This window comes from Podarcis raffonei, chromosome 10, assembly GCF_027172205.1.
Source record: "Podarcis raffonei isolate rPodRaf1 chromosome 10, rPodRaf1.pri, whole genome shotgun sequence".
In the NCBI taxonomy this organism is placed as follows: domain Eukaryota; kingdom Metazoa; phylum Chordata; class Lepidosauria; order Squamata; family Lacertidae; genus Podarcis; species Podarcis raffonei.
The window spans coordinates 53,056,872-53,073,723 of record NC_070611.1 but is presented as its reverse complement, the minus strand read 5'-3'; the positions used below and the strand labels follow the sequence as shown (position 1 = coordinate 53,073,723).

General features: G+C 39.7%; 3 protein-coding genes across 7 annotated transcripts in view; 1 reads left to right on the top strand and 2 right to left on the bottom strand.

The window, feature by feature from the left end:
* The window catches only part of SYCP3 (synaptonemal complex protein 3), a 171,808-nt gene extending 164,028 nt beyond the window's left edge, over nt 1–7,780 (bottom strand). The window contains exon 1 of the mRNA XM_053405943.1: nt 7,774–7,780. The gene's annotated coding sequence lies outside the window, so the exon portion shown is untranslated. The remainder of the gene's footprint in view (nt 1–7,773) is intronic.
* PARPBP (PARP1 binding protein) overlaps nt 1–10,970 on the top strand; it is a 24,160-nt gene extending 13,190 nt beyond the window's left edge. For 2 of the 4 annotated variants that reach the window (XM_053405929.1, XM_053405931.1), the window contains exons 6-10: nt 3,734–3,917; nt 4,829–4,995; nt 6,041–6,122; nt 7,656–7,818; nt 10,361–10,970. In XM_053405929.1, the coding sequence (XP_053261904.1) occupies nt 3,734–3,917; nt 4,829–4,995; nt 6,041–6,122; nt 7,656–7,818; nt 10,361–10,701 (937 nt within the window). In that variant the 3' untranslated portion in view covers nt 10,702–10,970. Of the gene's footprint in view, nt 1–3,733; nt 3,918–4,828; nt 4,996–6,040; nt 6,123–7,655; nt 7,819–8,871; nt 9,032–10,360 lie in introns of those variants that run through there. The other 2 variants (XM_053405930.1, XM_053405932.1) reach the window with 2 other exon arrangements.
* On the bottom strand, nt 10,846–16,852 carry PMCH (pro-melanin concentrating hormone). Of its 2 annotated transcripts, XM_053405949.1 has the most exons (4): nt 16,697–16,852; nt 12,332–12,525; nt 11,345–11,549; nt 10,846–11,086 (listed from the first exon to the last, which is right to left on the bottom strand). In XM_053405949.1, exons 2-4 carry the CDS (start codon nt 12,497–12,499, stop codon nt 11,037–11,039), a joined length of 423 nt encoding a protein of 140 aa, XP_053261924.1. In that variant the 5' UTR covers nt 12,500–12,525; nt 16,697–16,852; the 3' UTR covers nt 10,846–11,036. The 2 variants fall into 2 exon arrangements, with proteins under 2 accessions (XP_053261924.1, XP_053261923.1); XM_053405948.1 differs by lacking the exon at nt 16,697–16,852 and having other exon boundaries at nt 12,332–12,655.

The window sequence follows — 16,852 nt, the reverse complement described above, 5'->3', positions numbered from 1 at the left end:
GCACCTACAAGGCTTTTCCCCATCCAGGACCCAGTTTTGAGAAAGATAGGCCACCTGGTACACGTGCCACCTCCCTGTCAATACTCTGACGGTTTCTCCTCCTATCCAAACTTTTACAGAAGGTCAGAACACTCTGAGGCAGGGTACAACTAGTGACTTGCCATAGGCTCCAGAGTCTGTGGTTCTTGGACCTGATGGGCTGTTAAGAACTCTGGCATATCCCAATGCAACTGGATTTTCTAACCCATAAGCCCCCATGTTGGCAGCAGCTCTGTGTTTAGACCATGAGTGGCTTTAGACAAAGGGTTTTCCCAATAAAGTGGCCTGGAAAATCCTAGCTTCCAGATGTTTGTCCACCAATCTAATCTATGAAATGGCCAGGAAAGCTTTCCATTGCTGGTGGAAATGCCTTTGTGTCCAGGCCACAGCTTCAGGAGTCCGAGAGATCCTTGAGTTTGTGCAAGCTTGTCTTGATTTGAAAGCACTTGGTGGCCTGGACTGAGTGTTACTGGATCGGGGGAAGGTCCTATAGCCACACCAATCAGTTCTTACGTGGTTCTGCTCTCCTGTTGCCACCCCCCTGCATTTATTCATAGATTCCCTACATGGGACCTGTACCTAGTACTTGGGACACCCATCGACCAGTTTTTTGAGCCTATTCAGCTGCTCTGCATACCTGAACTTCAATGGAGGACTTTCTGCAGGGCATTCACATGGGCTCACCCCTCTACATTCACCAGGCACTACAAACTAGACAAATATATTTTGACAGAAGCAGCCTTTGGGAGGAGGATCCTACAACAAGTGCTGTGATTACTCATTCTCCTTCCACCTAGTCCATGAGGAATGAAAGAATGAAAAGTTGGATTTACTGTAAAGCAGAGATTTTTTTTCTGGTTAGCAGACAATAGTGCATACAGCTCTGCCTTTTGAGTCAAATCAGTGTGGTGGGATACAAGGGTCTATGTACATCACATTTGTGCAGTTCCCTCTGGTAAGCCAGGCAGGGATTCTAAATACACCCCTTTCTCCATATTTTTCTTGCTATTTCCTTATACTATTCTGTTAAGGATTCATTCCCCGGTGTAGTTTTTTTTTGTCTATGGCCACAATGCTATCATCAAGGCCAAGTGAGAGGATAGGAGGGTGGTTCTTTCCTCTTCTAGCTTGCTACTGCAAACATTTTTAGAATTGTTTCTTACCCTGCCTTCTGAAGATGAGCCAACCCCTTACTGTATGCTCCACTCTCTGCTGACCAGAAGTGTAACTTCCCAGTTGTTAATATTGCAGGTCAGAGGTGGGACAGAAATCAGTTTAAATTAATTTAATGTGGCACAGGTAATGTAGCAGGAAGTGAAGTAGACCAAATCTTAACTGCTTGGCTTTTTAAATACAGCTTAAAATCATTCATGCAATGTATCAGGAACAGATTTAATACTTTGGGCAACTTAATAAAATCAGCCTCAGGTACAACCCCTTGCATAGTTATTTAGAAACAAATCCTGTTTAATTCAGTGAGATTTACTTTTGATTAAACAAGGGTAGAATCGGATGGGAAGACTAATCTGTTTATACTGTACCTTAATGCAAAATGAAGAAAACCATGGCATAATGTCTTTAATTCCCAAACACAGTAGATCAGTACTTTGTCTTGGCCTCCTCATATGAAAAATGAATGAAGTTTTCCTTTCAATGCTCCAGCTAGAGTTGTGTATATCTGATGGGGAATGGGAACATTTTTCCTGGAAATGAAAAACGTGGAAAGAAAAATGAGCATTGGGATCTTAGCTGTTGGAGCAGCAATATTAGGTAGAAACAAACACATTGATCTTAGTTTTCCTGAATGTTGTGCTGCCAGAACAAGAATAATAGCTAAATGGCCCTCTTTGTAGAACTATCCAATCAGAGTAGGTGTGATCCTCATACACAATTGCCAGACTTTTAATGGGAGATTGGTTTGTAAGCATCTTAATCAAAAGACTGTTGTAGGTTGCCTGGCCTGGAAAGAGTCTTTTCTATACCTATGATGAACTGAAATTTTAATTATGACGGTCCCTTATTGGAAGGTAGGTAGCAGTGTTTGCAGTGTGTCAGGGAACTGCCATCGGAGCCAGAGGGAGAGGGAGGGCTCCAGAGGGATTCTGGAGAGCGTCCCGGGAGGGAGAGAAGCAGCCCATCTTCTGGGGAAGGAAATCAGTGTAGCACCAGTGGAGAAGGGGGGCAGATGGGGGAATCGGCGAGGTGGCTCCATGACTCCTCGCCGGAGACCAGCGGGGAGAGCACGGGTCCTCCGCTGCCCACACCCTCCCTGCGCAGAAGGCTTCCGCGCAGGGAGAGTAGGCGGAGACTAGGCGTCAAAGAGCTTCTTTGCTGGAAGAAGTTCAAGAAACGCCCACTGACGGATTCTGCCAGCGATTGAGACAGCCACGGGTGAGTGGCTGTCCGGACAGAAAGAGTTCACCCAGGTAACCCAGCCAGGTGTGGCGCCGATTTACGCACAAGCAACCCCTAGAACCATTACACAGTGCTTTTTTTCTTGGGGGATGCAGGGGTACACATACCCCTAAACATTTTGTGAATGTAAGTTTGGCTTCATTAAGGGGCAGTATTTCAATATGAGTAGGAAAATGAGAGTAGCACTAAACATTTTTTTAAAGAAAAAAAGCACTGAGTGTTTAACTCTGGATTAAGGTACCATAGGTTTTACTACTCAGATTTTACACTTAAGAGCTCTTTGATCAGAAATTATGCAGGTAAAAACCCATACTAGATAGAAACATAGTAGTGGCTTACTAAGAGGTCATATTTGGGACAAAATGCTTGGCTACTGGAGTTTCTTGAAAAGGAGGATTTTCCTGACTATGTAATTGAGCTAACAGAGCAGAAGCTTCATTTCTTACTAAGCTAACTAAAGGCCTCTCAAGTTTGAATAGTGGTCAGAGAAGGATGGAAAGTTTACATTCTTTACTCCTACCTATATACCAACAAACACCCAACAATCATGTAAGAATTGCTGTGGGGTAGTGATTAAACCTGCTCATTATACTTAGTGATTCTAGTGATTAGGAACTGAACTTATTCTATTTGCATGGTCCTCACTAAATTTCTGTTTTCTTGATTACACACTAGTGTGCATCATGGAATGTTGAGAACTGACTTGCATAAAGTATGCACTGTATTAAAAATACAGAAATCTTGTCTTTCCCTCTGCTGCTGGAAGCATACGTCAGACACTTTTATTAAACATATGTTTGTAAATGACCTGTTTGTGCTAGCTATTTAATTATTACTAAACAGTACTCAAAACACTTTTGTTGGCTTATGAGCTTATAAAAGTCTGGGAAATGGAAATGTTCTATAACAACAGGCAGATTTCACTTCTTTTCAAACTTTAATCCACTTGTGGCTAATGAGCAGAATTAGATAATGTAAGTGAACAAATGATAGCCTGATGGCATAGCAAGTTTTAATTATTTCCTTTTCTATTTAAAATTGTAACCTAGAGAGAAGTCTACTGTCCCTGCTCCTTGACTCTTGTAATCTCTCAATTCTTAAAAGTGAAAGATTGCATTAAAGGGCAAGATCTTATTGCATGATGCTGTGCAACTGAATAGATCAAAGCTGTTGGCTGAACAGTTTTGATTAACTGTGAAGACGCTCTGTTTTCAGAACTATTAAGTATATTAAAATAGCGCCAAGATGAATATGGAGATGACCCTAGGTCTGTTTTTAGACTTGCAGGGGGGAAAATTCTATCAACAATCAAGATGCATTTGATAAAAGGAAGAAACAGCAGGGATGCCTTCTGTCAAGCAGCAGAGGAAGTTGTACAAGATTTGGATTTGAGGATTAAAAATATTATCAACTTTCCGCATGAGTCTATGACAGCTAGCACCACTGGAATTAGTCCAGCCCGGGTAAGGGGCCTCCTTTTGTTCTTCTAAATTGTTTGATATAAAAGAAAGGACATTTTTCTTAATGATTTGAATGTAGAAACTAACTCAGTAATACAAATTTAATACAATAATAGGTAATATATGTAATACAATGTAAGGACTATATGCAATCTAGGTTTCCTATAATATGGGTTTAGCTAGTTGAAATAAAGAATTTGCTTTGTACTGAGGGATGTGTGTGTGTGTGTGTGTGCGTGCGTGCGTACACACATAGTCTTACTTGGCAAATAGGGTACTTCTAAAGAATTATGAAAGAAAAGAGTTTTTCTAATAATTTAATATTGATAACTTAACATCAGAGTGAAATATTCTAGATTTTGTCTAGTGTCTCAAGACATTGCTACCAACAACAATTTTACCCAAACATTATAAACTTCTACCTTCTTAGATTTTGGAAAAAAATATGATTTTCCTTTCATTCTTAGTAATGGTTGACATTGTGATTACCCTTACTATTATGTTACTAATGTTTATATGCTGGGTTTTTCCTTGGCTGGATTGGCTATTAACTCTGGGAGGTCTTTTTGCTAAGCCCTCCCTTTCTTCAATCCCTTGGCATTATCTTTCTGCATAAACACCTTCAGTGGTGCACCTTGTTGGTTCTTGCTGTCTTAAGTTGGGGCACAGCATGTTCTAAGATAAGTAGATGTACTATGTGATACAACCTCCACCCATGTATCTGATAATCCCAACCTGTAACTAGTCACTTTTAATCCAATGATACACATGCACAAACATTTATGTTCAAGTTTTAAGCTTTATCAGAGAGGTTTTATATCCTAAATTGCACGACCTAAATCTACTTTGATCAGGTGAGTCAATTGATGCAAACCCCTCCTGTAAAGCTAATAATAGTCAATATTTAATTTCAGCCCAAGCTACATGCTATAAACCATGGCACTGCTTATTGTGGCAAAGATACTGTGAAGGCCTTATTAGCACTTTTGGATGAAGCAGCTACCGATCCTCCTCCCAAAAACAAAGCCCAAATGTTGTTTGGTGATGAATTCAGATTCCCTTGTACCTTTTTGTTGTTCAGGTAAGTGCTAGGTGCTGAAAAATGGCAAAGCCTCACAGAAGAGGTGAGAGCAAGAATACTTTTTCCCATGAAGTGATGACTTGGGGCCACCTCATATGCAGTTATCTCCTATACAAAGACTATGTAAAGAACAACAAGCATACTGTAACTTGCGAAGTGTGGAATGTGTGTTTCAAAGAAGACAATGGCTCAGGAAGTTGATGCATTCAACTGTCCTCGGCTGGAATTATTCTTGGGTGGAAAAGGATGACAATATTGTGTTAAAAAAATATTAGTCATGGAATTCTGTATAACAAAAATAATGTCATCAACAAGGGGGAAACAATTGCAAAATAAAAAATGGAGTGAAACACTTGAGAAGAAGCATACCAAGACTTAAATACTGTTAAAGATAATTTCTAACTGAGCCAGTTTTATGTTGCTTGGAGTTAGATAAAATATGGCAACTGAGAAGCCTTATTGCTACCCATATTTCCTTAATGAAAAATTCAGTTTCAGCAGAATGTTTAGTAAACTTATGACTTTACCCAAAATGGTCATTACAGCTACAGTGATAAAATAAAAACAATAGAAAAAGGGTAAAAAACTAAAAGTATGTACAATGATAAATAAATAAGTTGTCTCCCCCCCGCCCCAATATTAGCTTTTCCAATCAAGCTGTCATCAATAGGTACAGAGCTCCTTTGTATGTCTGCAGATTTCTGAACTAAAAAAGCATTTGTTTCATGACGGGAACCTATTTACACAAGCATTTTTTGTGTACATATGAATTGGCTCCCTTCTTTAAAATGAATTAAACACCCACACAGCCAAAGGTCTCTGCAGATCAAAATACATGTTGCATCTCTCCAGTCAGAGCAGCTGCAGTAGGTTTTGTTTTGGGACTGGGTTTGCTTTTTTGTTCATATGCTAAAAAGTCATTTATTTTGGAATTTTAAAAAACAGACGCCAAATCTATATATGCATGTAATGAAAATTCACCGTAATATGTTCTCATATATTGGGCTGGTCACTATTGCTTACAGTCACTGTTATATTAATTTAGATCTCCAGCACAATCTAGTGGATCTTCTCCAAAAGTTTTGAGACAGAGAATTCGGACAGCAGTTGGTGAAAAAAAAATTAAGGTATGATAACTGCAAAATCCTTGCCTTGAGGAGAACTATTATTAATCTAATTGATTACGTATCTATATTGTCTGGTGTCTGAGGCCTGATTTGCAATTTCAGGTGATGCTTTTATTTCACTCTTCTTTCTCCCCACCATCCCTTAAAAAACAACAAAACTGCCATGAACAAGCACTGGGGTAAACACTGTCTACCCTCATGCACCAGCTCCTACACTTCCTTTCCTAAGCATGATAATAAACCCAGACTGGGGAACTCTCACTTAATACAAGGGATAAAGAACTGAAGTTAGTGCATGGGGTGGAGATTAGGAAGATGTGTTTGGCTGAGGTGCTCCCCCCAACCTGGCTTTAGCATACTGAAAGTTTTCTAAAGATGGAAAAAGCTGTAAAACAGAGCATTTTGGTCTGTCCTCTGTGAACTGATCACTTCTGCTTATTTGTCTGCAGCAAGTACCTTAACAGCAGGGGTGGATCTGGACATTCTTCAGTCTCCAGAAGCTATTGCTGTAAATGATTAGTTTGCCTCCTGCAGTGGAATGAGCATACTTAGAGTCCTTTGAAGAAAAATATGTATCAAGGTTTTTTTAAAGTTAATTTGGATTTAAACTGTTTTAAGCAAAGCTTAACAGCTTAGATCTAATCCTGTGGGCCTTTATATCAGTAAAGCACCAATTGTAATGGTACTCTGTGTTTCATTCTAATCTCACAACCTCTGGTATTGTGATAATGCAATGTGATAGGTTGGAACTACAGTACATATATTAAACATCACCAAATATAGTATCATACAATGCAGTTACGCTACACTGAAATCGGCGGAACAAGATAAGACTTCAGATTACCGTATATTCATATTGGCCCGAATATAAGCAGCACCCGAATATAAGCTGCACCTTTAAAATTAAAGGGGGGATAAGAAATGACAATACCTGAGGAGGAGTGGGGGCTGAGGGGGTCCAAGGAGGCAGCTCTTTCACTCCGGCAGCAGCAGCAGTGGGCAGCAGCGCTTCCAGAGGGTGAACACCACCATGGGCCCCCAATGGGATGAGCGGAGAGAGGCAGCGGCTGGCAGGACTCATGTGCCCCTCGGCGGGATAAAGCCTGGCAGCACCTCAGGCTAGCGCCAGTCCCAGCACACCAACTGCATCTCCTGTTCCTCCTCCTAGCAGACCTTATCACTCGCTCATCCGCGCTCCTCTCTTCCTTCCTCCTCCTCGCCGCCTTCTGGCTCCCTCTCAGGGACCCCCTCACCGTGCCGCCATCTTGGGAGCTGGCCCAGTTGAAACCAGGCAACATCTGGGGACAAGCCCACTCCAATCCAATTTTTGTAAGGTCATGAATATAAGCCGCACTTTTCATGGTCAGAATTTTTTTTGGGGGGGGTGTGTGGCTTATATTTGGGCCAATACGGTATATAATGTAAAATATAGTTATCTAAATTTCTGGAAGTATTTTCACATCAGATTTCCATACTAGAAATCACATTCATAGCAACCACCTGCATTTCATAATTTCACTTCTTTCAATTTAGTTGAAGCAACCTTTAATTAGGTCTCAGTTTTCTTGCACCTACAAAGATGACCAAATGACTGAGTCAAAGGATCAGCATTTCCAGGCAATCCAGGCCCCAACATGTGAACATCCAGCACTGAAAGAAAAGGCTGTTCCAGACTCTAAAAATGAATCAACTGCAGGTAAACGAATCAGCAATAAAACTTCTCAAGACCTCTTTGCTTTCCCTTTCCGCTTTTCAGTGACTATATAGTTGCATCTTTCTGATAAGCCAGATGGATTTGTATGTTGCCAAATTCAAATTAACCATTATAATCATATCTAAAATTGTTTTGTATAAGAAAATCAGAGTTCTATTGAATCACACCAAAGGCTCATCTAGCTCATCTATTTCCAACATTGGCCTCTCGGGGCGCCTGGGAAGTCCATGAACAGGGTATGAAGGCAGTCATGCATGCTGCTGTTTTCTGTCTCCAGGTTCTGATATCCAGCAGCTAGTTCTGGTCAGGGGCGTAGGAAGGGGGGGTGCGGTCCGCCCTGGGTGTCATCCTTGAGGGGGGTGACAAAATGGCCCGCAGCGCACCCGAGCCACGCGTCTCTCCTGGGAGTGATGCGGTGGCTCGGGGCCCTGCACTGCCCGAAATGGCAGTGTAGAGCTTGCGTCCGCCAAGTGGATTCTGTGGGCAGCTCGCTGCGCCGCCCCCCTGGGCGGGTCATCACCGCGGCACCCCCGTGCATGGATTGCCCCATCCCCGTCGGCGGCTCGCCCTGCCCCCACTGCTCCAGGTGCCGGAGCAGCTAGCTACGCACTTGGTTCTGGTTGCAGATAACTAGTACAGTGGTACCTCGCAAGACGAATGCCTCGCAAGACGAAAAACGCGCAAGACGAAAGAGTTTTCCGTTTTTTGAGTCATTCCGCAAGACGAATTTCCCTATGGGCTTGCTTCGCAAGATGAAACGTCTTGCGAGTTCTTGCGAGTTTGTTTCCTTTTTCTTAAAGCCGCTAAGCCGCTAATAGCCGCTAAGCCGCTAATAGCCATGCTTCGCAAGACGAAAAAACCGCAAGACGAAGAGACTCGCGGAATGGATTAATTTCGTCTTGCGAGGCACCACTGTATTCAGATTCTATTTAGCCAGCATGGAACTTATTGTTAGACTTGTTTTATTATGTACGTTTTGTTCTTTTAATCATGCGCTTCCTGTATACCTCATTCTCAATCTCACCTACTTTACAGAGTTGATGTGGGAATAGACTATTGGACAGGTCCAATATGGCATGGAATTTGCCTTTTTGTTTTGCACCACGCAACCTGAGTTCTCATCAAGTTTTCCACAATGACCCCACAATCTCTTTCCTGGTTCAACATTATCAGTTCAGACCCCAGCAGTATATATGCATATGTGAAGTGTATAGGATGTTTTGCCCCAAGGTGCATAACTTTATGTGTAAAAGTAACACATAATTCAAGTATCATTTGCCATTTTATTACCCATTTACCCATTTTCAATTTCTTCACCAGTTCACTTGGAGTTTCACTGTTCTTGATAATTTGGTGTCTTTCACAAACTTGGCCACTTCACTGATCATTCCTAATACGATCATTTATGAATTAGTTGAATAGTACTGATCTCAGTGCAGATCCACAGGAGATACCACTGCTTGCTTTCTCCTGCAATTATTTAATACAAAACCTGTTATGTATTGACGTTCTCACCCTGGGCCAGCATAGGGATACTGTAGATAGTTTTTACTCAGGTCCACGTCAGTTATTTTAGGCGGGAAACCCTGGGTTGTTGTTGCTACAATGTTGACAGCCGGCTGCCTATAAAAGGAGGCCGGCTGAGCTGTTTGCTGTTCAGTTCTGTCCAGCTTACAAGTAAAGAGCTGCTCTGGAGACATCGCTGTGTCGTCTGCTATGTTCGCCCACAACTTAACAAAACCCCTTTATATAAATGTTGGCCATGAACATTCAGGCCTTCAAAGCACTGGTGTTGAAAACAGCATTGCTTTTGAGTGTTGTTTTTTGTTGCCTTAGGGCTGTATTTCTTCTATGCTTGCTTCTACAAGCAAGTAACTGGAATATCACAAGGGCCGTATAATGCAGTCATGGATACAGTTTGCAGCAAATCCTGTTGCTGCAACAGCTAGAATAAGTGCAATGTGATCTTATAAATTGCTGCTACTATATCTGCGGTCACCAGATGCACCTTTTATCTTTGTCCACTCAGGTGCATAACTCAGTACACGGATTTCTGATGTGTAAAAGTACCTTGTGTGAATTAACCTCTGTCAAAAGTGATACTCTAAATATTCTTGAAAAGTTATTTAAACTTCACATACTTTTTATAACCTGTGTATTGCCATGGTAAATAGATGAAGACAAAGGCGTTTAAACTGTTGATTTAATTCTTTTACATCCACAAATAGTTGCATTTTGCTGTATATGTTTTACTTTTTAAAGATGAACTTTCTGCCCTCTGTGTGTCCATTTCCTATAGCAATTGCTGATTTCCCCCCTAAATCATTGCTACAATTCTATATCATGTTTGGCTTGTAGTGCACTAACTCTGCTAATTTGTGTTGGGCTAATTATTTTTATAAGAAAGTAATCTGTGTAAAAATAATGATGCGGATTTAAGTGACTAGCACATCAGGAAAAAAATTACTCAAATAATATTATCTTGCTTTTTTTTCTTATAAAAATGTTGTGTTCTCTTAACCAGCAGAATGCCTATATTCACAACTTGAAAGTGCTGCACTTGGAACTAGTTCTGGAAATGTTCATCAGAATGGAAGTAAAAGTAAAGAAATAGGAAAACTAAGTTGCCAGCCAAGAAACAAGAGCTCAAAGAGGAAGCAGGTGGACAAGACTAGTGAAAATGTCATATGCAGTAATGAAAACGAATCACTTCAACACATACACAGTAAGAGACCAAAAACTGCAGTGAAATGCCAGAATAGTTTGGACAGCAAAATAAAGAGGGCTGGAAAATGCAACAAGATTATAGCCAAAAATAAACTGATTGTTGGTCAAGCAAAGCTAACTCATTTCTTTAGATTATAAATGCTCTTGCTGTGATTCTTATGCAAACAATTGTTGACTCGTTTTGAGGTTTGAAAGAAAAAAATGCATACGCTACAGTAACATATTCCTTGTGATTATAAATATTGATATGTATGCAGTATTTGGACAAATGGATCAACAAGCTTTGCGGAATTCCCAGTTTTAATAATGCACTGTAATCTTTTACATTTGTATACAGTAATCATGTGGTATTTTGATGTACAAATATATAGGATCAATACAAACACAAAACAATACTTAAACCACAACTACTTCTTTACTGAATTGTCAAGAACATGGTTTTGTCTCTTCCAAATGACGTACTTCAGCAGTTGTTAGACTTGCCAACAAGGTCGGTAGACTCTTCCCAGCATGCATCTGAGCACTGCATAAAACATCCAATAAATATTGATATTTTTGTGTAGATAAATAGTTAACACACATAACATTTATTTAAATTGGGTTTAAGAACATCTTCATCTTACATACCTTCACTAAGCTAATAATCTTAAAATCAATTTATTTAATTTTTTTTAAAGGAAATGACTCCAGTCCAAGTGTTTGTCTCAGTAGTTGATACCTTAAAATGCTGCAATAATCCAGCTGTTTTACTTGCTTGAAATAACCTGAAAGTTATACTTACTGTCAAAATCTCTTCTTCCAATAGGTAATTTAGCTGAGTTCTCATCATCTTCAGTCTCTCTCCTTTGTTGTACAGATTGAATGTTCTGAACTTCAGCATCAGATGGAAAAGTCATAGGTCCCTCCAGTGCAAAATAAGGAAGTTGCTTAATATCTAGGTTCATGGGTTGGCCATGACTTATGGCATGGTGTTTAGGATTTATATTCTGTATTTAATAAAAAGGTAATTTAGATGTTAAAGGAAAAAAACATATTAATGGCCAGAATGCAAAGTGTAGTGATCTCAGTTGATCTGATGAGCCATTTCCAGAACATGAAGTGGATTGCAGCTCCTTAAAGAAAGTCTCTTTGGAGGATGCCATTTTTTTCAAGTGGGTGAGCAGTTTATATATTTTTTAAAATAAATGAATAAAGAGAATGAGGTTGAGAAGAAAGCTGGATGCTGGAGTTTTAAATAGCATAAAGCAGATATGTTGGGACTGCCCAGTGATACAGAAATTTTGCAAGTTAATATTAAGGAAAATTGAGGTTACAACTCAAGTAAAGATTTAAGCAGATTGTATTGTAGTTTTACTAGGTTCTGTAATAGTAATTGAAGTCAGATAACTTATTCTTTGTTGGTGATGCTAAAGTTCTCATTGCTCAGAACTGAATAAGGGAAGAAGCCTCAGCAATACAGAATTGAGAAATTATTGGAAAATGATTAAATTGGCAAAGTTAAATACAGTACTGGGTTACAAGCAGAGAAAAGCCCAGAAGAATACTTCCAGTGAATTATTTTGATTTTTAAAAAAATCTATTCAAAGCAATCTAGTTAATAAAATTGGATTAAACTAATAGAGTTGTAACTGATTAAGGATTGATTATATTTATCAGTTTTTAACTATTCAGGAATTTTTAAGAGTTTGTAAGGTGAATGATTATATTGTTTCATATAATTTATAATAATGTATTAAAAAACCATATTAGCTCAAGAGATGAAACTCACAGAGAACTTGGGGGCTCCATCTTCCTCTTCATCCAGAAAACTGTTGTCCTCCATTTTATAATGCTCAAGAGAAGATGCGGGCCATGCCTTTTCAGCTTTGCCTCCATTCTGTATTACTTTTCCAAGCGTGAATGTACTGAGCAGCATATCATCTTCTGCTTTTCGCATAGACTTTGAGACAGAAAGAAAGAAACCTTGAGAAAAGAGAGAGAAAATTAGTATTAATGCATAGGATGAGCTACACATTCTCTGGTGCTTTAATGTTTGCATGGAAGAGAATCAAGTTCAAATATTATTTGAAAGAGACTACTTTGAAAATAGTGTTGGTCACAGACAAAGCTGTCTTTATATAGCCTACCGAGTGAATAGCAACCACTTCAGTGGCTTATGTGTTCTTCAGATGGCCACTAGTTAAGAGGGTGACCTTTTGTATACTATTACATTTCTTTTATTTTACACCATAGGTGATGAATTTATTTAGTAATATAATCTTGAAATACTTTGGATTATCATATATCAAACATCACAGGACACTATATCACTTCTTCCTTTTTCTAAATAGAAAGCATTTTTAAAAAGAACTAATTTGCACATATGTGGAAGAAATGTGTGTGTTGCGGGGGGGAGAGTACTTTACTTGAGAATGGGGAGAGGGGAATCTCAATAAGGGAAGTCTAAAGTAATGAACATTTTTGTTTATGAAAAGACAGCTAAACATGGATATGGTCATTAGATATTTTTGTTAGAAGATCAGCAATTGCACATTTTATTTTTTGAGAATGCTTTATTTTATCAGGCCTAGAACTTCACCTCACCAGTAGGTACTGATTCTCTCCTACAAATGCCCTCGCCCCCTTCACTTATGTGGGGTAATGGGTAGTTTGTCTATAAGTCCCTAAAGAGAATTCTGATCACACATGCCTTCATTCTGGCCACAGTTTGTGTATTGTAGGACCCATCCAACCGAAAGGATCTACAGCAACACCATTGGGGAATGCCAAGTGACTGCCATTTATGAGCCTGACTATCAGTTCAATCACATAATAGGGCAAGGCAAAGGGACAGCTAGGCCCAATGACTGGTGTTGACAGTGGTTCAACAGTCAAGTAGACTACTTTGGAAGGTGGTAGACTCTTCTTCATTGGAAGTTTTTCAACAGAGGTTGGACAGCCATCTCTCAGGGATTCTTTAGCTATGATTGCTGTGTTGCAGGGGCTTGGACTAACTCTACAATTCTACGATTCTCTGACTAGGACTTGATTGAAAGGGCTGAAGAGGTGGTAGAGGAAGATGAGCACACTAGAAGCCAGCAGGAGTAGATTAAGAAAATGGAAACATCAGGCAGAAGGCAGCAGCTATAATGGATTTTTTATGTTACTTATGTTAATACCCCACCTTTCCTCCAAGGAGCTCAATCAAGTTGGCGTACATGATTCCCTTTGCCATTTTTATCCTTGCCACAGCCCGGTGACATAGAGGTTGAAAGACAGACTGGCCAAGGTTACCCAGTGAGCTACATGGCCAAGCTAGGTTTTGTACCTGGGTCTCCCCAGTCCTGTTCGGACAGGTTTAATTTGGATGGTTTTTATCACAAGCCGAGTGGCCACTTCCTGATCACCAGAGCTGTGGGTGAGGTTAGTCAAACAGCTTAGTTCAAGGATACAACAGGGCTTTCCGTTAACACAACGCCGTCTGCCTCAGCAGCTCCACTTAACAGTATAATTAACTACAGCAGCTCATGGTTGTAGTTCAAGGCTGACATTTTATTTGGCCTCAGGAAAACTACTTATATATATATATGGCCAAAATAGCTGAATTTAAAACTGTCATTATGCAGGGAAAAGAAAATGGGGGAAAATGTCCTGTAACATGAAAAAAATACCAAGAAATGGGGCCAAAAATGAGTTTTATAACAACATAGTGCAGGAAAAAAATTCTAAACTAATAGTATTTGCAGATGCAGGGCTGTTCGTAAATGGCTGTGCTGCCAAGCACAGTGAAAGGTATGTGGTAAGAAGGGGGAGAGGATGAAATATTGTTCTAATACTGTAAAGTTGGAAAGACAGATTTCATTGTATTCAGATTTCTAATATATATTCCCACAAGGTCAAATAGGTAATAATTGCTGTGTGTGTGTATGTATTATGGGCTCTGAACTATTATTTACTTGTGAACTTGGATATTTTTGCAAATAAAAAAGCAGCGCTCAGTCACCAAAATTACTCGAGGCCTTTGGCCACCAACTGGCTTTTGTGGCAGGGTTTCTTAATGGTGGATATTCTCTTCTCTTATTGCATTCTTAAAGGTTTTAAGTTGTTTTAACTCAGTATTGTTTTTTGATATGGTAACTTGCTTAATTGTTTCTAATATTTATAACTAACTGGTACTTTTAAAAAGCTGTATCTGTTTTCAAGGTATGTTGTGAATCACCTTGGGTTCTACACTGGAAAGAAGGTGATATATAAAACAAATAAGGTTAAAAAAAATCAGCACCAGCCAGTAAACATGTTTCTAATGATGATATCTACAGATCTGAGTCTTTGAACCTGGATCTGCCACAATCACCAAAATGGGTAGAGACTCTCTACCTCAGAGCAATGTTGCACTGAGACCATTACAAAAAAATTAAATGGTGGGTGGCAGCATGGTACAGACTGCAGCACTGCCATCAGCAGGTAAGGTCACCAGAGAAGGAGAGTGCCCACCTGGAGGGCATTTTGTCTGGGCTCATTTCAAAATGGGAGCTGGTTTTGCTTAGCAGACTTCCTTAATATAAAAGTGATTGAAACAAGCTGAAATCTGATGTCCTGCTTACCATGTGCTTCACTTTTCTACCACATGATGACTTGGTTTCCTATACTCATGCAAATATGCATTCATTTTCCCTTGTGACATATTTGAAAGTGTGGGAAACAATAGGGACTTTACCAAGTGGTAAGACTTTCTGCCATTTTTCTTGTGTTTGGATGCTTGTCTGGATATGTGGTTAGAGATGTTGAGTGGGAAAGCTACTGTTTGCTCCTTATCATAGTTTTCAGATTGCATAATACAGTACCAAATATGTTTATCTTTGAAAGATTTCACCACTTGCAATTTTTGCGGTATTTTTTTTTGCTTAAATATACATGTGTGTGTGTTGAGATTTTTTTGTTTTAATTGAGAAACTACTAGGTTTGCTCCACAATGAAGAGTGGGTTAAAATATTTCTTTTCTTTTTTAAAAAAAAGTTCCCTCATTTTTTTTGTTGACAGACCATCAAGGCTGTTAACAAATATTATAGAAACAATTTCAATACAGCATAAAAAGATCGCTCAAACTGTAGCAGAAGCAATAAATTAGCAAAGAGATATTAATATATTGTAGAAAGCCCTAATAAAGCTTGTATTTATATAGTATTGTATTGTATTTACCAGTATATGCTGGCTGAAAGCAGAAAGAAGGGGAATCTGGCAGGTCTTCTGGAGCAGAAAAGTCCAAAGCCTGGGTGATACCACCACTAAGAAGGACCTGTTCTTTGCACAACCAGCCTCATCTCAGACAGCAGTTGAAAAGAGGGCAAGCTTTCCCCTGAGGACTAACGCATTTATATAGGTAAATGCATATACAGTAAGACGAGGCTGGCATTTAGCTATCTACATCCCAACCTATTTAGGAATACAATGGTGATAACCAGCACTTTGAAGTGGGCCTGGAAACAATTTGCAAACTAATGAAGTTTGTATAATATTGTTATATGAGCAAACAATTAAGTTCCTACCAGCAGCCTAGATGCTGTATTTTTGTACCAACTTTCCGGAACCCTTTTCAAAGCTATTATGCATCAAGAATCTTCTTTATTGTGGGAATGTTGTGGGCAACAGGAGAGGATATATTGATTAATATTATCCTTCCTAACTTGTGCTAGTAAGTATCTTTATACAGCAGAGTGCATCCCCCCTTTTACACAGCAGGAAGCTGGTTGCAGACTTGTGTGAGTCTCTTAAGATAATACAGTGGTACTTCGGGTTAAGTACTTAATTCATTCTGGAGGTCCGTTCTTAACCTGAAACTGTTCTTAACCTGAAGCACCACTTTAGCTAATGGGGCCTCCTGCTGCCGCTGCGCTGCTGGAGCACGATTTCTGTTCTCATCCTGAAGCAAAGTTCGTAACCCGAGGTACTATTTCTGGGTTAGCGGAGTCTGTAACCTGAAGCGTATTTTTAACCTGAAGCATATGTAACCCGAGGTACCACTGTAAGCAATTCAGTCTGGCTTGCCCAGACTGAGATATGTTCTATTATTCCGGGTAAGACCCCTTTGATCCCTCCTAAGACAATAAAGACACAATAGTCTTATTCATGAGTAACAAAAAGAAGTTTTACTCACGAACAGCAGAGCACAGCGTGATTCCTGAAGGTAGGCTTTAGGCTTAAAGTTACAAATATGTACAAACAGGTTTACCCCATATGGGAGATAACCTAGGGACTGCTGGCTGACAGTCAGCAGTGCAGTCCAGTTGAATCAGGAAGCAGGGAGGACAAA